A 23399-nucleotide genomic window follows, 5' to 3' on the forward strand; every position below is an offset into this window, starting at 1 on the left:
TAGCTCTGCGTAATCACATTGGAAAGGCTGTTGGTTAGTTATTTGTCTGTGTACTGTGGTCCAAAAACTCATTTTCTTCTCCAACTTTAAAATCGTCTGACATCGTTTAACTTTTTTTAAAGGGCGTTTGACTTTCTTTGCACATTCGCTATGTAAACATTGGGTTGGTTTTTCTGCCTACATCATATGTTATCTTTCTAATGTGTCTACATAATGTGTGAGGTTGAACTAGTGCAAGATGAGCATTTGTGGTTTATACATTTTAATGACCGTTCATTTTGCTAGATAAGACCCTTAATTCCTCATCTGGGATCATGTAGAGCCCTTTAAAGCTGCACTGAAACTGCAATTTGGACCTTCAACCCGTTGGGTCCCATTTAAGTCCACTATATGGAGAAAAATCCTGGTATGTTTACCTCAAAAACCTTAATTTCTTTTCGACTGAAGAAAGAAAGACATGAACATTTTGTATGACATGAGGGTGAGTATCAGGAAATGTTTATTCTGGAAGTGAACTAATACTTTAAAAAAAGCAACAAGGTAAATGATCTTATCAGAATTTCATTTTGGATCATGGCTATTTTTCATTCTTATACTGTGGCTAAATCAAGGATGTTGTAAAGAGGACCTGCTTTCTGATTAGCATACGAAAGAAACGTTTATGCTGAGAGGTTGAAAAGCTGACAGAGGGCAGTGAGACAGGCTGCTATCTGTATCTGCAGGGAAAGGAGGAGCCACACACGCTGTCACACAAGGGCCTTCATGCTGACAGCTCCAACACACAGCAATCGATAGAGGAGCTCTTGCTCACACTCTACACACACTAATCATTAGGGCTAATTAGAGTTCAGATGTGATTATAAGGAGGTTCTTTTGGTTAATATGTGATTATTTCCATTTATTAGCTAAAGTAGTTAATCAGAATCACATTAATGAACCAGAGCGCTAATGCGCCTCAATAGTGAGTTCTCTAAAGGCACTACACCAACAAACCATGAAGAAAAGCCTTTATATATATCTCATGTCACTATGTGCACTTTACATCAGTTTTTACTACTTCTTTGTTTGGATCAAATTTAAATCTTCTCATACAGTTCTTTACAATATTGTCTTTACAACACAACATCTGTAAATTACAGCAAAACAGCTTAATTTTACCAGATATATGTATTTAAAGAAACCCTGTCTAAGACTTAATTGGCTTAATTTAACGTGAAGATGTCTCTACTGAAATATGTAACGCAAAACCCATGAAACCCACATTGTTGTATGCACATTTTGGACTAAGGGGGACATGAAATGGTTGCACTCAGTGAGCTACTCATGCTACCTGTTGCTATTTTTATCGCAACACAACTTGGAATACACAATTTTGAAAATAAAACGATGATATGATGACCACAGCTACTGAAAGAGCTTGAAGGTGGCGATGGATTTAAGCGCAGGCTTAAACCAAATGCCGTAAACACTACCGGATATCGAGTAAAATCCGTCCTGAGAAACTCCTTTAGTGGCTGCGGTGCCATGACAAGCATTGATGGTATCTAGCATTTCTTGCCTCTGCCATTTGTAAGCTCTTTCAGTAGCTGTGGTCGACTAAAAGCCTCAAAGGCATCAGGGCTAAAGAGGAAAGAACAAAGCAAAGGGTGTTAAGGAAATTTTATTCAGTTCACAGGCATCCTCATATATTTTCCTCCTCTTCTTATCGCTAGGCAAGCAGCGAAGACTTATATCACTTCTCCTGTTGCCCTTCGACTGAAAATTACAACAAAAAGCCACACAATTATTTCACAATTACAACAAAAAGCCACACATTTCGTTCCACTGTATGTCCACACATGTAGCGGAATGACAATAAAGCTCGAATTGACTTGACTTGACAATGTAGCATTGTATCAATATTTTTTGTGTGTTGCGGTAAAAACTTCAACAGGTAGTGCCAGTAGCTCCCCAACTGCAACTATTTTACATCATTGAAATAATGGCACCCCCATAGTCCAAAATATGTTTTAAAAAATGTGGATTTTTTTAATAACGTAAACATTTCATGGGTTTTCTGCTACATATTTCAGTAAGAGATATCATTTATGTTATATTACTTGTCATACAAGTCTTAATACCCAGGGTTCCCTTTAAGACATCATTCAGATATTTAATTTTGTATACATTTATGGCATAATAAATATATAAAATCTTTTGGAACCCAGACTTTTGAGTGGTAGTGTATATTTGAGAGCTTTTAATATGTTGTGAAAGTTTCCTATGCTCACCAGGGTTGTCATAAGATCCTTTTTACAGTTAAGTACCACTGTGCTACAGTAAAATAAACCGGATAGATCCATCTGATAGTGGAGATTACCGTATGTTAACCTGAAAAGGATTTTTCCTGTCTATAATTTAGCAATCAAGTCATGTGTGTTTTTAATTATCTGTTTAGAACCAGAATTAGTGATTTTTTAATAAATCACTCTTTTGATCTAATCAATCAAAGGGGTTTGATTGATTGAGTTAGGGGGGTAAGGTTATAAATGCTGCTGATGCTCACCATTTATGTTTATCAAACCATAAATGTAAATAGCTTTATTTTACAAGCAGGACCCCATAGTTTATTTAGGAAAATTTTGGCCAGGACCTAAAAGAAACACTTTTAAGCATTAACAAGTCATACAGTAGTGATAGATTTACTTTTGACATACGACTTTCTCTTGTCAGGTTGCATTGTGCTTTTCTTCATTTGAGGGAACAGAAATGAGGATAAGTGGAGGGTCAAAATGCTCTGGTGCAGGATGACACTCACCTCATTCAAAAGCTGCTTCTGCTTGTACGTTATATAAGGGTAAAATGGAGTAGGATCAGAGGATCACATTACACTTCTAAAATAAGACAAATTAGTTTTCACTTACATTTAGTAGCTCCACAAGCATATAGTACAAAATCCAAACCGAATCAACAAGCTGCATGAATAATGTATGACACTTTTTAGCTATTGAACGAATATTCACAGGCATGTCACGTCTCGCTGTAGATTGATACCATGTTACAGCACGGTATGCAGATGTCTCGACTTTCCAATAAAAAAAGCCCACAGGTGGCCAAGCGTCTCATCAGAAGAGACCACAGATTCCGATTAAACACCATAAATGAATCTTGATTGCGTTTCATATTATGTCCGTATAAGAATCCTGTCTGTTACTCTGATTATTAGCTCGCTCTGCCTATGATAAAGAGAGATCCACTCATCTCCTTAAATATGACAACAGTGCCAGAAATAGAGTAATGCCTGTGGTAAATACTGAACTACTTTCTATCTTTAACAGTTATTTGTCATGATTTGGCAAAGAGCTCAAATGTATCACTCAATAAAGAAGCTACGTATGAATAAAATCAAGCATCAGATCTAATGTTATCTAATGTGTAGTATCAACAAGTACCTGGCAGGACTACTTGGCTCAGGACTGTGTTAACTCATTGATAAGCGATTATAAAGATCTGGCTCAGAGATTTTACAGCTTTAGCCACGCATTAGGGAAAAAAAAAGCAGAGAGCAACCTCATCTCACTTCATATATACAGTCGTGGCCAAAAGTTTTGAGAATGACACAAATATTAGTTTTCACAAAGTTTGCTGCTCAACTGCTTTAAGATCTTTGTTTCAGTTGTTTCTGTGATGTACTGAAATATAATTACAAGCACTTCATACGTTTTAAAGGCTTTTATCGACAATTACATGACATTTATGCAAAGAGTCAGTATTTGCAGTGTTGGCCCTTCTTTTTCAGGACCTCAATTCGACTGGGCATGCTCTCAATCAACTTCTGGGCCAAATCCTGACTGATAGCAACCCATTCTTTCATAATCACTTCTTGGAGTTTGTCAGAATTAGTGGGTTTTTGTTTGTCCACCCGCCTCTTGAGGATTGACCACAAGTTCTCAATGGGATTAAGATCTGGGGAGTTTCCAGGCCATGGACCCAAAATTTCAACGTTTTGGTCCCCGAGCCACTTAGTGATCACTTTTGCCTTATGGCACGGTGCTCCATCGTGCTGGAAAATGCATTGTTCTTCACCAAACTGTTGTTGGATTGTTGGAAGAAGTTGCTGTTGGAGGGTGTTTTGGTACCATTCTTTATTCATGGCTGTGTTTTTGGGCTAAATTGTGAGTGAGCCCACTCCCTTGGATGAGAAGCAACCCCACACATGGATGGTCTCAGGATGCTTTACTGTTGGCATGACACAGGACTGATGGTAGCGCTCACCTTTTCTTCTCCAGACAAGCCTTTTTCCAGATGCCCCAAACAATAGGAAAGAGGCTTCATCTGAGAATATGACTTTGCCCCAGTCCTCAGCAGTCCATTCGCCATACTTTTTGCAGAAGATCAATCTGTCCCTGATGTTTTTTTGGAGAGAAGTGGCTTCTCTGCTGCCCTTCTTGACACCAGGCCATCTTCCAAAAGTCTTGGCCTCACTGTGCGTGCAGATGCGCTCACACCTGCCTGCTGCCATTCCTGAGCAAGCTCTGCACTGGTGGCACTCCGATCCCGCAGCTGAATCCTCTTTAGGAGACGATCCTGGCGCTTGCTGGACTTTCTTGGACGCCCTGAAGCCTTCTTAACAAGAATTGAACCTCTTTCCTTGAAGTTCTGGATGATCCTGTAAATTGTTGATTTAGGTGCAATCTTAGTAGCCACAATATCCTTGCCTGTGAAGCCATTTCTATGCAATGCAATGATGGCTGCACGTGTTTCTTTGCAGGTCACCATGGTTAACAATGGAAGAACAATGATTTCAAGCATCACCCTCCTTTTAACATGTCAAGTCTGCCATTCTAACCCAATCAGCCTGACATAATGATCTCCAGCCTTGTGCTCGTCAACATTCTCACCTGAGTTAACAAGACAATTACTGAAATGATCTCAGCAGGTCCTTTAATAACAGCAATGAAATGCAGTGGAAAGTTTTTTTCGGGATTAAGTTCATTTTCATGGCAAAGAAGGACCATGCAATTCATCTGATCACTCCTCATAACATTCTGGAGTATATGCAAATTGCTATTATAAAAACTTAAGCAGCAACTTTTCCAATTTCCAATATTTATGTAATTCTCAAAACTTTTGGCCACGACTGTATATTAAATGGACGAAAGTATTAGGACACATGACCATTAAACCAATATCATATTCTATATGGGGCATTTTACACACTTGGTGCAGAGTCAGAGTTTGAAAAATCTTGAAAAGTTTTGTATGTATGTAAATTGTATAATATCTAAGGTACACATTTCTAGTAATTGTGCAGTTAATTCTCATATTGTATTTTCAGAAAGTTTTAAAATATTTCCCCAAATTTGTCACTACCGAAACACAGTAATATATAATTATATAAGAAGAGTTATATTGACCTATTAAGATTTAGCTTGCATCTTCCTTGTAAATATATTTTAGCTATTTTATTAAAAAGTTTTCAGATGTAAATCAATAACAATTACAATTTTAACAATATTTCAAGTCCAATAAATTAGATTTGTTGTATTTTGAATCCAATAAAAGGCGAAAAGTTGATCACACTGATTTCAGGATTCATTAGTTTGAATACACATTGAACCAAACACTACCATAACATCTTAGTTTCAGTTGTGACTGCATATTTTCAGTAGTGACTATAATGTTTTGGTAGCGACCACATCACACAGAGATTAAATTGACGGAAATCCGTCGTAGACTCGCTGCAGATAACGGAAATCCGTTGTAGCGACGGAGAACTTTTATCCTTGCATCACATTACAGAATTTTAACTTGCATACTAAAATATACTAAAGTACTAAAAATGTGCATAACTGTACTAAAATGTGGTTTATTTCCCCCAAATGAAGGATTATTTGTTTATCTTAGCAAACATCTAAGATTTAAATACTTTTTGCTGTTTGAAATGCTTTTTGAATGTGTTTTTTGGCTGTGAGACAGCAGTTTGCATCAATTCTGTAGAATGGCCCATATACACAGACATTAATATGGAGATGGTCCCCTCTTTGCAGCTGTAACAACCTCCACTCTTCTGGAAAGCATCTGCACAAGATTTTGGAGTGTTTCTGTGGGAATTTGTGTGTCCATTCATCCAGTAGAGCATTTGTGAGGTCAGGCACTGATGTTGGATAAGAAGGCCTGGCTTGCAAATCTAGTTCATCCGTTCCAGTTGGCGAAGGCTTGCTGCTTGATGATATACACCTGTGGCAATTGATCTGACTGAAACACCTGAATTGGTGTACCCCAATACTTTTGTCCATGTAGTGTATATTTCATTAAAGAAGACCTATTATGCCCCTTTTTTACAATATGTAATATAGGTCTCAGGTGTACCCAGAATGTATATGTAGCAATAGCCAAAAATATATTGTATGGGTCAAAATTATTGATTCTTCTTATATATCAAAAATCATTAGGATATTAAATACAGATTATGTTCCATGAAGATATTTGTAAATTTTCTACTGTAAATATATCAAAACTTAATTTTTGATTAGTAATGTGTTTTTTTAAGAACTTAATTTGGACAACTTTAAAGACGATTTTCTCAAAATCTTGATTTTTCTGCACCCTCAGATTCCAGATTTTAAAAAAGCTTTATCTCGGTCAAATATTGCCCTATCCCAACAACCATACATAAATAGAAAGATTATTTATTCAGCTTTCAGGTGATGTATAAATCTTAATTAAAAAAAAAATACCCTTATGACTGGTTTTGTGGTCCAGGGTCACATATTTTGAAAATGGCTATTTGAGTGGAAGCAGAAACACGCCATTTTCATGCATGTCTCTTTAAATCCAAATGAACTGCTGCTGCCCGCCCCTTTTCCAGAATAGGGCTGTGACTTTACAGCTCATACCTCAGATACTCAGCTAAAAAACATCTGTTTGGTTTTGATTATCATGTCTATTGCGCTGAAATCATGTGTTTTTAACCATATTAGTTTAAACTTCTGATATAGGGTTTTCTGAGTGCATGCACAGAAAGCTGCTGCCACACAGCATGTAAGCACTAAACCAAAAGCATGTAAGCAATAAATCTTTCATGTCTTATTGCGCTTAAACTGCCAAGTACAAACAAGTTTATGCTAAAAACATGAACTACAAAAACAGCTGGTTATGTCTGTGAAGGTAAACAGCTGGGAAAGAAACCACATGTTTATATTAGATCTGTGTGGCAGGAGCATAATATACAGTAATAAATCAATAAATCCACTGCTCTCTGGTCTCCTCTGAGGCTGGGACTCTAAATAGTATTCTGTGCTTGTCTGTGCAGTAAACGATAGAACAGTAAGCAAGCTTGGGTCAAACTTTTGCCACAACATTAGAACTGGTACACCGTTGTCGCTTACGTGGGTGGGATCCCCTTACCACTTCACGGGGGGAGCAAAATCTGACACGCTCGTTTTTTGACATGCTTGCAAAAAAGGCTTACCAAAAAGTTACTGGGTTGTCCTTTGACGCTTTTTGGGTGTGAAGATGCACTGGGGACCCGATTATAGAACTTATCCATGGAGTACAAATGCACTGATTCACCACAAATCCTTAAAATAACGTCAAACTGGTCTGAGTTGAAATTATTTCATGAGGGAGATTTTCTCTTTTTTTTCGGATATTGCATTATTTACATTAGTTTTCATGTAGGAAACTATGAATGCCGATCTGTTCTTTAGAGCCAAAGGCTTCTTTCATCACATATTTGCAGCATGACAGAAGTGGCATACAGAGCACTACAGTGGACGTCTCAGTAAGCGTACAACATTTAAAGAGCCTTGCATTATGGGAGATTGAAAGAATAAAAAACAAACATTCAAAACAGCTCAGCCTGTCTAAAGTGGAGCTGGTTGAAGCCTAACATATGACACATTACACAATGCTCTAATCCTACAGAGCCATGGGCACAGAGAGTATTATATAAAAGGGTGTGTTTTGCCATTGGAGAGGCTTTCTGAATGTTGCAGAGGATAAAGACAACATAGAAGAGGTCTCTCACTCTGTCTTCATTTTTAATCTTTGACTCTGTATTGAACCAAGTGCAGTGGTCATAACCTCAAAAAGAATAAAGCTCTATCCTCATGTGGCCTTCAAACCATGCCGATTTATCAACTTGTGAAAGAATTCTACCGACAGATTCACTGGTCTATGAAACACCATAAGTCCTGGAAAACATCTGAATGTAGAAATGAACCAATCCATGAAGAAAAATGTAATTACTGACCTAAGTGTGAATTAACAGTGTGGTATAACAGCAGGGTTTGCCTGAGAAGCAAGGCCGGCACTTGGTAATAGTATCACTGAATTGTAGACTGTAATGAAAAATCTATTCCAGTGGTTCTTAACATTTTTCAGTTGAAGGCCGTGCAATATCCAACACAATATCTTTCCACTGAAACAGAGTATTGATATATTAAATGCATTTTGTGATTCCAGAGGTTTCAAGAATTGTATGTTTTAATAGTTATTAAGGGAAAGTCATTTGAATTTCAATTTATAAAAATTATAAACACAGAAAGTACCATTTATAAACATTCAAGATTTAGAAGATCTAAAGTGAAATCCATCCTCCTTAAACATTGATTAGCTTAAATAAATATAAGAAAAGCTAATAATGCCTCAAGTCACCTCAATACCTAAAGCATGAAGCATAGAGCCGGTTCTTAGCACTCACTCAAAGGGGGCATATAAGGATTTCACCATATCTAACATTCTCCCTGATAACAGTGATCTGTTGGAGGACTCAATGAAGTGCCCTCAAGTTCATCCCACATCACATCCTCCTGAATGATATTCAGCCAGTCAGACCCTTAATCACTGGATCACAAACATAGAGAGGATTTCCATTCGGGGACTGGGAGTGAAGTGTCTGTGTGCTGTTGGGACTGTAAGTGTGTGGTATGGTTGAGTTCACTGTACACCATTAGTGTCCAGCTAAAGCTCCAGTGGTTTGGCCGAGGCTGAGAGGATTAGTAAAGGAAGCTCTAGTGGATCATGAAGCCATATTTGCTCTGCTGGGGATTGTTAGTAGAGTCCATACTTAGTACTATTTAAACAATTTACTAAAAGCTACAGGGTCATTCTGTGTCAAATCAACCAAATTTAAAAAAAACTTACCCGGCTCAAATTTGAGATTTTACTAGTATTTATTCTGAGGAAAGATAGACACGTATAGTGATGAAAGCCAAAATATTAAATGTCATGGATGAATATTTACTGAGTAAACCACTATTTTGTAGAGGGAGGTCAAAATGGCTACAGGGTGGTAAAAAGCTAAAGTCAACAGATTTTACTAATATACATACCAATCTCTGTGTAAAAATAAGATAATGATGCTGCAGTTTTCTAAAGTAATTTTTAACCCCCTATAACTTGACTAAGGTGAATCTAAGGTGAAAATTGCCATTTTGACCTCCCTCTACAAAATAGTGGATTACTCAGTAATTATTCATCCATGACATTTAATATATTGGTGCAGTCGGCATCAGTTCAAACAGCTGATGAAAGCATCACAATAACCCACAAGTAATCCACATAAATTTAGTCCATCAGCTAATGTTTTATTTAGTGAAAAATCAGCTGTTTGGACTATTCAGCACCCATTCACTGCAGAGTATAGCGAGTGATGTAATGCTAAATTTCTCCAAATCTGTTCAGATGAAGAAACAAACTCATGTACATCTTGGATGGCCTGGAGGGGGGGGGGGGGGGGGGGGTTCACCCAGAAATTTCATTTCTGAAAGGAACTATTCCTTTAAGTAAAGCTCCCACAGCAAAGTCGAGTTCACCACTGAGATGAGTTAATGAAGTAAGAGAAATAATAAACTAAAATGAAACCATGGAACCAAATTATATCTTGTTCCTGTTATACATCCACTGGCAAATAATTGAATCTTTTGCTGATTACAATTTGCATGTGGAGTAAGAATTAACTCCTAATTTAGTGTGAGTGATGTGCATTTATCCACCTTATAGCCACATAAGTCACAGTCAAACACTGGTTATTATGACAATATCTGAAGGGTGAAATGTAATGTAAATTTGTAATAAGAATGAATAGAGTATCATGTTCTTTTTTTCATCCCACTTGTCATTATGAGTCACATAAAAATTCTCCTGATGCTTATTTCCAGTAATGTGACAAAGGTTTCAGAAAATTTGTTTACAACTAAGGATAGAAAACGTATTACATAAACCGCCAACAAAGTTTTTTTTTTCTGTCCTCCAAACCAGCATTCTCAAATTATTTCTAGGACTCACCCCATGCCCTTGTGGCGCTCAACAAATTATCTGCTGCCATAGTAACAAAGGAGAAAACCTCAGACTGGCTTCAGGAATTCCTGTTTTAGGTTATGTAAAGAGTGTGAAAATTTCACAGATATAGCAACTGGCACGAAGCCTGGTTTAGCCTACACTGCACTAGACTGTATACATAGGGGTCTTGCTTAAGTTATGTGTTTGGCTATATAAAACGACAGTATAGCCAAGCTGTCTGTGAAATTTATGCCTTCTCTTCTTCTTATAGACTTTAAAATTGTAACAAATAAATGTACTTTTTTGTACAAGTATTAATGAGCATAAGATACTTCTTGCAAAAAACATGACACATTTTACCATAAACTTTGAACTGCAGTTTGTTTTGTTGTGATATTCTATCTGTGATTGTGTTGTGTCATACAACACTTTTGATTTAAGTATGGACAGACAAATTAAATGTATTGTGCCTTGGTGTGAAGTGTAGATATTTCCCAAAAAGTGTGGGGTGAGTAACCCTGCTAACTAATTTTATGCATGTTGTAAATGTCTAACTTGGTCAAAGTCTTTACATTGCCATATATCATTGGCACCGCTGTATTTTATTGAGTGTCTAGTGCTTGTGAGCAGTGTGTAGGTGTGTGGGTCAGGGGGGGTTTGCGGGGGCTGGGTATTGTACAGCCAGCTGATCAGATAAAAGTTAATCCTGTCTTAACGTGTGGATGGGGAAAAATGGACAGATCTGGAGGAGATCTGAGCATTAAAGCAAAACCTTTAAAAAATGATGTTTTTACCCAATGCGGTAAAAGAAAATAAAGATAAATGACAGTATTACAAATACGCTATACCTGACTTCAGGTACAAGACAGCTGCTGAGCGACTGAAAAAAAATAATGCTTCAAAGCAGCCTTCTCATTGAATAACATCAACATCAGTGCACAAAGGCTGAACACTTCAAGGTAAAAGCTTTACAGGGCTGTAGTACAGCTGAATTTCAACTTTGTGTTCCTTTCTATTGTTAAAAAAGCTCATTTTGTTAATGATCTCTGAAACCCATGTACTGTATGGCATGTTTCCATGCATCACTCTGTCTGTCAACAACTGCATCTGTCAATCTGTCAGCAAGCTCTCCGAAAACACACAGACATGTGGCACAAATAACACACAAACAGAAAAAAAGACAACTCCATCAATGCTAGCCACAGATGGCAGACAGGACTTATGGCTAGACAGACCGTGATCTATCTATTCGATTCACAAAGGGAAGGGAAGTGAGGAGAATTTGAAAGAAAAGGAAAAGGGACAGGAAAGGATTTGACAAGCAAAGAAAGGGAATGGAAAAGAAAAGAAAAGGCAAAGGAAACAAAAGTGGAGATGGGAAGGAAAGGAAAGGAAAGGAATGGAATGAATCAGACAAGTAAAGGGAAAGGAATGGAAAAGAAAATGAACAGGAAAAGGAAAAAAGTGGGGATAAAGAGAAAAGGAAAGGAATAGAAAAGAGAAGTGGAGATGGAAAGAAAAGGAAAGGAAAGAATCAGACAAGCAAAAGAAAAGGGTAGGAAAGGAAAGGAAAGGAAAGAATCAGACAAGCAAAGGAAAGAATCAGACAAGCAAAGGAAAAGGGATGGAAAAGGAGGAACAGGAAAAGGAAAAGAAAGGAATGGATTGGACAAGCAAAGAAAAAGGAATTGAAAAGGAACAGGAAATAGAAAGGAAAGGATCGGACAAGCAAAAAAAAAAGCGATGGAAAAGAAAAGGAAAGGAAAAGAACAAAGGAAAGGAAAGGAAAGGAAAGGAAATGAAAGGAAAGAATTGGACAAGCAAAGGAAAAGGAATGGAAAAAAATTACAGGAAAAGGTAAGAAAAGTGGAGATGAAAAGCAACGGAAAAAAGTGGACAAGCAAAGGAAAAGAGATGGAAAAGAAAAGGAAAGGAAAAGAACAAATGAAAGGGAAGGAAAGGAAAGAATCAGACAAGCAAAGGAAAGAATCAGACAAGCAAAGGAATAGGGATGGAAAAGAAGGAACAGAAAAAGGAAAAGAAAGGAATGGATTGGACAAGCAAAGGAAAGGGATGGAAAAGAAAAGGAAGAGGAAAAGGAAAAGAAAGGAAAGGATCAGACAAGCAAAGGAAAGAATCAGACAAGCAAATGAATATTGATGGAAAAGAAGGAACAGAAAAAGGAAAAGAAAGGAATGGATTGGACAAGCAAATGAAATAGGACGGAAAAGAAAAGGAACATGAAAAGGAAAGAATTGGACAAGCAAAGAAAAAGGAATTGAAAAGGAACAGGAAATAGAAAGGAAAGGATCGGACAAGCAAAAGAAAAGCGATGGAAAAGAAAAGGAACAGGAAAAGGGAAAGGAAAGGAAAGGAAAGGAAGGGAAAGGAAAGGAAAGAATTGGACAAGCAAATGAAAAGGAATGGAAAAAATCACAGGAAAAGGTAAGAAAAGTGGAGATGAAAAGGAAAGGAAAGAATTGGACAAGCAAAGGAAAAGGGATGAAAAAGAAAAGGAAAGGAAAGAATCAGACAAGCAAAGGAAAGGAAAGGAAAGAATTGGACAAGCAACGGAAAAGGGATGGAAAAAATGACAGGAAAAGGTAAGAAAAGTGGAGATGAAAAGGAAAGGACAAGAATTGGACAAGCAAAGGAAAAGGGATGGAAAAGAAAAGGAAAGGAAAAGAAAGAATCAGACAAGCAAAGGAAAGAATTGGACAAGCAATGGAAAAGGGGAAAATGGAAAATAGGAAAAGGAAATAAAAGTGGAGATAAAAAGAAAAGGAAATGAAAAAAGGAAAGTGGAGATGGAAAGAAAAAGGAAAGGAAAGAATCGGACAAGCAAAGGAAAAGGCATGGAAAAGAAAAGGAACAAAAAAAGGAAAGGAAAGAATCAGACAAGCAAAAGAAAAGGAAAATAAAAGGAACAGGAAAGAAAAGGAAAGCAGAGATGAAATGAAAAGAAAGGAAATGAACAGGAAGAGAAAGGAAAGTGACTGGAAATATGAAAGAAGTCAGAATATAAGAGAAAAATATCCAATTGTTTTCCACAACCCAGTAGTTTTAGTGTATAATACATCTGCTGACCATGTAAACATGGCATGTTTTTTCATAGCCAAGCCCCATCTAGAAAACCCCAAGGGTGAAAAACACAGGGAAAAAAAATACTGTCTACTCCTATCGTTATCTGTTATCTCACGACAGCTTGCAGATAGGCTCTTTAATAGGATTCGACAGAAGGTTGTAGCCTGCTTTCAGGAAATCCTCCCCCTGCTTATACCTGAGCGTGCCTTCGCTTTATGTGTCACAGGGACTGACTGTACAATCTGTGGCAGAACGGCACTGCCACAATAACATGTATCTGCTAACTGATGATAGCGGAGATCAGTTCAACCACTGACAATAAAAAATGGCATTATTAAAGAAAAGATTAAACTGTACCTAATGGTACAGCATCTATTTTTGTCATGCTGTAAGTGCTGTGCTTTGTTTCCACAGGTCAAGTGCATGCAGTTTAGACACAAGTAGGATAATTTAAAAATGCAATTAGGGAAAGCATTCATCTTCATCTTGCATTTATACTGTAAATTAGGATTGCTTCATGATAAGAGTCATATTCTCAGGGAGAGAGATCTCTTCTATGTCTCTGATGCACTACGGGACATCATTAATGAACCTGTGATCAGATGTGATTTGATTGGTCTAAGTCGGGGGGCTGCTCAGTTGGTGTTGCACTTTTCTGTATCAATTAACATCCAAGTTGACAAAAACAGATCAGATAATGCTACACTTGGTGTCTAGTCTTTATCATGCACATTTACCAATATGGCAATGGCTAAAGTGAGTTCTAACTGCAGGGAGTGTGTGCCAGTGGCAAGTCACCACATATCAAATTATTTACTGCATATAAGTGCACTATTGTTCAAAAGTTTAGATTTAGCTTTTCTATAAAAGCGATTAAAAATTAGTCCACTTCCAGAATAAAAACTCCCAGATAATTTACTAACCCCTATGTCATCTGAAAATGTTCATGTCTTTTCTTTTTGAGGAAAACCATATAGTGGACTTCAATAAGGATCAACAGGTTGAAGGTCCAAATTGCAGTTTCAATGCCAGCCGAGGAATAAGGCTCTTATCGAGCAAAATGATTGGTCATTTTATATAGAAAATAAAAAATGATATACTTTTTAACCACATATGCTCATCTTGCACTAGCTCTGTGATGCACATGTGCGTCTTCCCACATTGCGTAATCATTTTGTCAAAGTTACATGTGGTTAGTTCCTCATCTGTGTACAGTCGTGACCAAAAGTTTTGAGAATTACATAAATATTGGAAATTGGAAAAGTTGTTGCTTAAGTTTTTAGAATAGCAATTTGCATATACTCCAGAATGTTATGAAGAGTGATCAGATGAATTGCATAGTCCTTCTTTGCCATGAAAATTAACTTAATCCCGAAAAAAAAAAACTTTCCACTGCATTGTTAAGAAGGCTTCAGGGCATCCAAGAAAGTCCAGCAAGCGCCAGGATCGTCTCCTAAAGAGGATTCAGCTGCGGGATCGGAGTGCCACCAGTGCAGAGCTTGCTCAGGAATGGCAGCAGGCAGGTGTGAGCGCATCTGCACGCACAGTGAGGCCAAGACTTTTGGAAGATGGCCTGGTGTCAAGAAGGGCAGCAAAGAAGCCACTTCTCTCCAAAAAAAAAAAAAAAAAAAAAAAAAAAAAACCATCAGGGACAGATTGATCTTCTACAAAAAGTATGGCAAATGGACTGCTGAGGACTGGGGCAAAGTAATATTCTCCGACGAAGCCTCTTTCTGATTGTTTGGGGCATCTGGAAAAAGGCTTGTCCGGAGAAGAAAAGGTGAGCGCTACCATCAGTCCTGTGTCATGCCAACAGTAAAGCATCCTGAGACCATTCATGTGTGGGGTTGCTTCTCATCCAAAGGAGTGGGCTCACTCACAATTTAGTCCAAAAACACAGCCATGAATAAAGAATGGTACCAAAACACCCTCCAACAGCAACTTCTTCCAACAATCCAACAACAGTTTGGTGAAGAACAATGCATTTTCCAGCACGATGGAGCACCGTGTCATAAGGCAAAAGTGATAACTAAGTGGCTCGGGGACCAAAACGTTGACATTTTGGGTCCATGGCCTGGAAACTCCCCAGATCTTAAAACTTGTGGTCAATCCTCAAGAGGCGGGTGGACAAAGAAAAACCCACTAATTCTGACAAACTCCAAGAAGTGATTATGAAAGAATGGGTTGCTATCAGTCAGGATTGGGCCCAGAAGTTGATTGAGAGCATGCCCAGTCGAATTGCAGAGGTCCTGAAAAAGAAGGGCCAACACTGCAAATTCTGACTCTTTGCATAAATGTCATGTAATTGTCGATAAAAGCCTTTGAAACGTATGAAGTGCTTGTAATTATATTTCAGTACATCACAGAAACAACTGAAACAAAGATCTAAAAGCAGTTGGGCAGCAAACTTTGTGAAAACTAGTATTTGTGTCATTCTCAAAACTTTTGGCCACGACTGTACTTCATTTCAAAAAGGAAGGGTGGGGCGAAAAACTCCATTTAATTAAACTTCAAAATCAACCGACAATGTTGTTTTACCCTTTTTGTAAAGGGCATTAGACTTTCTTTGCATGTTTACTTTGTAAAGCTAGTTGTACTTTGTACTCTGGTCAAGCTAGTGCAAGACAAGCATTTGCACTTTTTTAAAAGGATATACATTTCAATTATTATTTTTTTAGAAAAAGACTGATCGTTTTACTAGATAAGATCCTTATTTCTCGGCTGGGATAGTTAAGAGCCCTTTGAAGCTGCATTAAAACTGCAATTTGGACCCTTAAATCAGCTGATCCCTGTTGAAGTCCATTATACAGAGAAAAATCCTGAAATGTTTTCCTCAAAAACCTTAATTTCTTTTCGACTATAGAAAGAAAGATGTAAATCTTAGATGACATGGGGGTGAGTAAATTATCAGGATTTTTTTATTCTGGAAGTGAACTAATCCTTTGATACTTTTATTCAGCAAGGACACATTAAATTGATCAAAGGTTACAAGAAAGATTTCTATTTCAATAAAATTCTGTTCTCTTGAACTTTCTATTCATCAAAGAATCTTAAAAAAAGCAGAGTAATGGCTGCTGAAAATACAGCTTACAGACTTACAGTCTTGACTTTTATCCTGCTTGAATTCATTCTAAATAACAAATGCACCCAAGTTCAAATGTGCTAAATTTGCTTCTGTGAATATACATTTTTTTAACTACGTTTTCCTTAGATTATCTGGCAACTCAAAGTTGACTGCTACATGCCAAATGCGATTTGATACGCTTGCCTGAAAACTTGTGGAAGTTTGTGGTTAAAGCCCCACTTAGCAGTCTAAAGCTGCAAATGCATTTTGCAGATGCGGCGGCGGCACCCACAGTGGTAAAAAGCTAATTCTAGTTGAGTACCATCTGTATTGATTTGTAGCAGAATGCTTTGGGTGGTTGCTTGCTCACTTCTACTTTTAATTAGTTAAGAAGCACTGTCACAGAGGATCTGAAATGATAATACAAAATACAAAGGAGTTGTTTCTTTCTGTCATGTTTCCAAAGAGAAACGTGAAAACAGAAAAGGACATGATGTCTCAGTGTCCTCATTGTGCTAGAGGGTGTCCTCCCTGAACCTTACGGACACCTTGTTCGTGTGGGAGAGTGATATCCCATTGGAGTTATGGCACTATTAGCTTGAGATGTGCCACTGATATTAAATCCACAGGCTCACTCCCATTGTAAATGTGACTCTGGGAATACCATAAAAGGGCTAGAGGTGGATCTTTCATCCTGAGCAGTCAACTGATTTGGAAATCAAATCCATCAGCACACAATGCAGTCTTCACAAACAGTTTAAGCTCCAGTGCTTTCTGTCAAACTAAAGCCAGCCATTCTAAAGTCTAATAGATGATGAGAATTTCAGCAAGTTGGTTTTGTGTCATCAAATAATCCTTTAAAAGTCCATCCACCCCAGTAAAACCAAATGAAGAAAAAATCCTCACAAACTCCAGTTCTCCAGTTATGCAACCCAACAAGTAGAGTATCTGGTAAACACACAACTCTTTAAGATCGCTTTCAGTCTGATTGACCAGTACCTAGAAAACAATTAACCTTTAGTGCAACTTCCCTTCTTAATTGCAAGAGTAATGTGTTACTGCTCAACCAGGTATATTTAATGATGATTAAACCGCTAAACCTCCTAAACAAAAATATGCCGTTGCATGTGACGTTCCAGGCTGAAACTTATTCGCTTATGTAACCGTGAGACAGTCATCTGAAAAAACAAACAAACAGTTGCTTTATAATCTCTCTATGCATCTCTGTTTCAGATTCTAATAGAGCAATACAGTAGGGTTATGCATGGCTAAGGTCATGTTGGATTGATCGGAGAAAAATAATTTTCCATTTTTGTTGCCTCTGGAAAGTGAAAAGTTGTAGAGCTGATATTTATTTTCTTTCCCTCTGCAGCTGAAAGGTGCATTAACACTGACAGTGATTAAATCTCTGGAGGTCACTGTGCTGTACTGTTGGTTGCTAACAGCTGTATCCACCTGCATCAGGAGAGCTTCACTATTTATTTTTTGCGTTAAGTGTTAGTTTACCCACAGGACTTTTGCTCATCTTCAAAAGACAAAAGATTATATTTTTAATTAAAAATCTGAGAGATATGCGCACAAATATTGTAGAGTAGGGCTGGGCGATTAATCGAAAAATAATCGAAATCGACATTCAGAACCTATAATCGTTAAAATTTTTCCAGGAAGATTATTTCAATTACTTTCCTTTTAAAAAACACAAGCGCTCCGTTCCGTTATTCCGCCGACATGTCGATGGAGAGCTTAAACAGTATTTATACAGTAAAAAGTATTTACAGGATATACAAGGGTAATTTTATTTAGAGGAGATACTGCTTATTTTCTACTTTTAATATGAAAAACATTGAAAATTATTTATTTTGTTTCCAATAGTGCGAGTTATTTATTTTCACTAATTTAAGAAAAATGTGACTTTTCGTTTTAAGCAATGCTTGCTTTAATTTCAGTTGTTCAACACTGATGTTCAATTAATAATCATAGATCGTAGATAGTGTGTTTCCTTCAATTATTTTAAAATCAAGTAATGCACCCTTCATCCAAAAATCTCTCGCTTGTAATATGTGAACATATTTACTGTACAAAACTTGTCAGTGAACTATGAGGGCAAAAAAATAATTATTATATAAATATAATTAAATATAATTTTATTAATAAATAAAATAATCGTTCATTAATCGTAATCGGGTTAAAATGTTCAATTAATCGAGATTTTGATTCTAAGCCAAATTGCCCAGCCCTATTGTAGAGCACATCAAAAATGGTAAACTTGTTGACCTATGAGACAAACTGACCTCACTGAATCGTGTGGAAACTAAAACATGATTGCTTGAACATGCAAAATTCATAGCTTCTCACGTCAAGCTTATGTTCACCATATTTGTCCCTTAAAAGGGTCATGAACTGAGAAATCAAAATTCCCTTATTCCTTTAAGATATACAAGGTTACTGTACAATAAAACAATTTGAGTTTTAGAACTCAAATCTTTCTTGTTAGTCTAAAAAATCTGACGAAACGACTATCTTTTATTTTTTTTTGCCACTTTATGATGTAATAGTGTGGTTAAACACCACCTCAGCAGCAGAAGATCAATGCCTGCTTTTACATCACTGCCTGTTTAGCCCCACCCACCATTTCACACACAGTGTAAAAAACGAGAGAGAATGCAGGTCTACACAGAAAACAAACAATAAAGATGGCTCTGAAGACAACAAGATGATGCTCATTGACAAGTTGTGGATAAACAGTCTTTGCATTGCCTTCCTTCTGCTCCCAACATTAGAAAAGAGTGGATGAACTTTATTTTTAAGAAAGTTCCAGACTGCATCAGTAAGAACTTCGTCCTTTGTTTGCTTATTTATTATTATCATACTTATTTGGTGGTCACTACTGCTTTGTCTGTTATTACAGATCGTTTGATATGCAAAGAGTATTTACACATTATTAACCTATATAAGAGCAACATCCATTTATGAAGAATGTAGGCTGTCAAACATACACAACTATTAGCCAATCATAGCAGTGGGTGTTTACTTCTGAGTCTACAATCAGTTACACCTATTTAAACAGAATGTTCTGATGATGGTGTCAAAACAGAACAGAAAATATCCTATTACTTCTAAATTATGTTTTATGATGTAAAAATCTTGATAGCATTATACTTGGGCCTCAGAGAACAGTACAAAATAATTATAAAAGGCCCTTTAAGCATTATCAAAAAATTAATTTACTCTAACTTTTGGTCATGTCAAAAGGCTGTGAATGTGAAATACCATCAGGAATATGGCAAGTAGCTGTGTATAGAAACCACCAGGGGTACACAACCCCAAGGACCAGCCTCTTTTGTACAGGCTCACAGGTACTCAAGGGTATTTTATGGATTGCATCAGTCAAAGTGGCTTGTTTTTCCCAAAGCATCTGTGTTTAGTTGATTCAAACCGAGAGGTCAGTGAGGCTTTCAGCTTGAGTGACAAACAGGTGGTATTTAGTAAGTGGCTTCAAAGCTCTAATGGGAATTCATCATTTTATTTTTAATTCTTCCCAGCTTGGACACTATGTACTGATGAAGCAACCAGTTGTATGGTTGCAACTGACAAAAGTGCTCAGCTTAAGATTCAACTCCAATTTTGTTTGGATCCAGCTCTTAATTAAGCTCCAAAACAGAAGACTGCTCTGTTTGCAATCTGTCCTGTGGTACTCAACTCATAAACGGTTTGTCGGCAGAGCCGAAGAGACGCCATCGCCAAATGTTTGTGGAAGTTCCATGTAATCCATCTGTTGCGTTAGCAAAGCCTCAAGTTTGTTCCCTCAGAGACGATTTTCTTCCTCTAACTTACTCTGCTAAACTCCCCGTGAGACGTTCGAACCATTAAATGCTCAGGCAAATTAGTATAATTGGCTTATTTGTATTTCATGAGTCACATAACAAACATGTCAGGTTAGGATTTAATTTGTCTCTCTGTTGTGCAACTAATATGTGCATTGTGATTCAGACAACAGGCGAGAATGAGAGAACAGGAAGAGGCTTATGATTTAGAGCGACACACCGATGAATCACAGCACAATAGCTCCATGCTAATCTATCATCATAAAACACAGGCGCACCAGACCGCAGTCCCACGATCCTATGCTTTAACGATCACGCTCGCAGATACAGCATTTCTACATTGCATTACCTCATGCCTCGTCAAAGGTGAAGGACTGGTTATATCGGCCGACACATTTCGTCAACCTGTGACAGACTGTTGCGTGTAAGCAATTGATATTGATTACTGCGGTCGACAGCAAAGCATGCAATTACAGTAGGACAAAGATGCACTTCAGATCATCTTTGGGCAGTTAACGTGCTACAGATTGCTTGTTGTTGTTACCCATCAATCCTAATGTGTCTTGCTTAAAGGGATAGTTCATTTTAAAATGAAAGTTGTATTCACCCTCATGTAGATTCCGATAAGATTTTTTTGGGAAATGTCTGTTTTTTGGTACATACAATGAAAGTCAACAGGGATCAGTATTGTTTTGGACTCCATTGACTTTCAATTCAAAATATCTTATTTTGTGTTCCAGATAAAAAAGTCAAATAGCTTTGGAAGAACATAAGGGTCGAATTTTCATTTTGGGAAAAAACTACAGAGGGCGCATTGAAACTAAAATAGACCAAATTTGCTTCTCATCTAAGCAAATATTGATTTAGAAGATGATTTTTGCTGTGTAGCATGCTCTTGGTCTTTCACGCGGGTCAAAGGTTAACAGCTGTCAGCAACAGATCATTGCGTGCTATGCCAGAGCCGTCCGGGATTAGATCCAGAAACCTTGGTTGCATCGTTATAGCCACTTGTTTTTCCATCAGCACACATGCTCAGGCACACACGTTGAGCTTGGCACTGTATGGATTAACCCCATCTAAGACAGAGCACGATAATGATAAAATAACCACATGAGACCGCAGGGCTCTATCTAATCTAGTCTACAGGCTGCCATGATTGAAAACCGGGCTCCAAACGGAGAGGCAGGCAGAGGTCCATAATAGGATTTACATCTGGGACAGACAAGAGCTCTACAGATACAGATATACAACAGGAACGGATGACTTGCACCTGATGCCCACAAGAATTGCTTTAAAGATCAATGAAACAAAAACAATAAATAGACAGGGTACCTTCAAAATGTTGCCTGTCTGAACCTTAATAATCACATGCTGAATAAACCAAAGGCAAGCATTCAATCAGAGCTGATGAAGTAGAGCTACATTCATACAGGTGGATGAAAACAAACAGGCAGAGGAATCTGAGGCAACAGTTGTCAATTCTAGAGTAGCACAAAGACAAGCGTAAGAAAGAGCTACTCACTGGAGTCGTCCGAATCGTAGCCTTCCACGTCCGGCTCTTCTTCCTTCTTGCTGGCCACGAGCGCGGTGGCACCGAAGGCTTGGTCCAGGTCGTCCTCATCCTGTTTGGGGTCCGCGGCCGGGCCCTCGGACTTCTGGCTGGTAGAGGTGCTCCGCAGGGAGCCGGCGCGGCTGAGGGCCGGAGGAGCTGTGGGGGGGAGACCCCGTGGGTAACGGGGGAAATAGTCAGATATCTGCTTGATGGGCTGAATGGGACCTGGACATACATCAATGGCCATGTGCTCCTGGATGCTGATGGTCGTCTTCTCGCCTTTGCGTTGTGTCATTCATGCAGCCCTTTTGAGGATGTGCCACCACCCCTGAACCCGGGTGGTAACAGTAAAAAAAAAAAAAATGAAGAAATAAACAAAATGAAATAAAAAACAACCTTCAAAAGTAAAATCTTCTTAGCTCTGGTAATCTCTTAGAGTCCCTGAAGAGCAACTGAGCGTGTCTTGGTATGTGAGTGCATGTGTGTGTGAGTTTGCGATCGCAGTGGTGGGCTACATGAGAGGCTGCGGGCTGCTCCAGCACACTGTGGTCATGCCGTCTGCCTGTGAGCTGCGCTCAGACCACTACAGCACGCTAAGACTGTTACCGGGATGAATGCATGTGGGAGAGAGAGAAAGAGAGAGAGGGGGAGAGAGAGAGGGAGGGGCAGGATTATATGGAGGGACGGAGGGATTGGCTGATGTCATTGCTTAGCAACATGACGGTAAACAGGAACCGGGCGCGCGGCTACTTAATTATGCTATTAGTCCATCTGTTAGAGAGAGAGCGGCTGGGTTATCTTTGTGTTCCTCTTCTCCCTTCGGTCTAGCTTCTGACTGAACCGTCGTCGCAGACACACGCCGCGTGTGCTAAACTCCAGCACAATTACCAGCAACAGGTGCTAAATGCCTAAAGTCACACGTGCCAGGTTATACATCAGTCTGGCTATTCAAATAGTACAATGGGGTGAAAGCAAACGGTAGATAAGAAGAAATGCAGCATTTATAAAGCTTTTCAATCCAGTATTTGTAATATACTGGCTGAATTTTCTGCATCATTACTCCAGTCTTCAGTCTCACACGATCCTTCAGAAATTATTCTAATATGCTGATTTATTACTTTTATTATTCATGTTGGAAAGAGTTGTGCTACTTAATTTTTATTTTTGGAAACTGTGATACTTTTTCAGGATTCTTTCAAAAAGAATTCTTCTATTTAAAATAGAAATCTTTTGAAACAATATACACTATCGATCAAAGTTTGGGTTCTGTAATCTTTTTTTTTTTTTTTCTTAGTTTGAAAGAAATTAGTACTTTCATTCAGCAAGGATGTGTTAATTTGATAAAAAGTGATAGTAAAGACTTATATTGTTAGAAAATATTTTTATTTTGAATAATTGCTGTTCTTTTTACCTTTTTATTCATCAAAGAATCCTGAAAAGTATCACAGGTCCAACATTGATAATAAATTAGCATATTAGAATGATTTCTGAAGGATCGTGTGAGTAATGGCTGACGAAAATTCAGCTTTGCATCACAGAAAAAAATTATATTTTAAAGTATATTACTATAGAAAACTTATTTTAAATTGCAATAATATTTCATAATATT

The 23399-nt window shown here is 37.9% G+C and overlaps 1 protein-coding gene across 1 annotated transcript in view; it reads right to left on the reverse strand.

Annotated features, from left to right (window-relative positions):
- Nucleotides 1–22325, reverse strand: part of LOC141296201 (double C2-like domain-containing protein beta) — a 49709-nt gene extending 27384 nt beyond the window's left edge. Inside the window, exon 1 of the mRNA XM_073827477.1 lies at nt 21761–22325. Within this exon, the coding sequence (XP_073683578.1) occupies nt 21761–22085 (325 nt within the window). The 5' untranslated portion in view covers nt 22086–22325. The remainder of the gene's footprint in view (nt 1–21760) is intronic.
- Nucleotides 22326–23399: the final 1074 nt, after the last annotated feature.

This window comes from Garra rufa, chromosome 21 (genome assembly GCF_049309525.1).
Source record: "Garra rufa chromosome 21, GarRuf1.0, whole genome shotgun sequence".
Taxonomy (NCBI): Eukaryota; Metazoa; Chordata; class Actinopteri; order Cypriniformes; family Cyprinidae; genus Garra; species Garra rufa.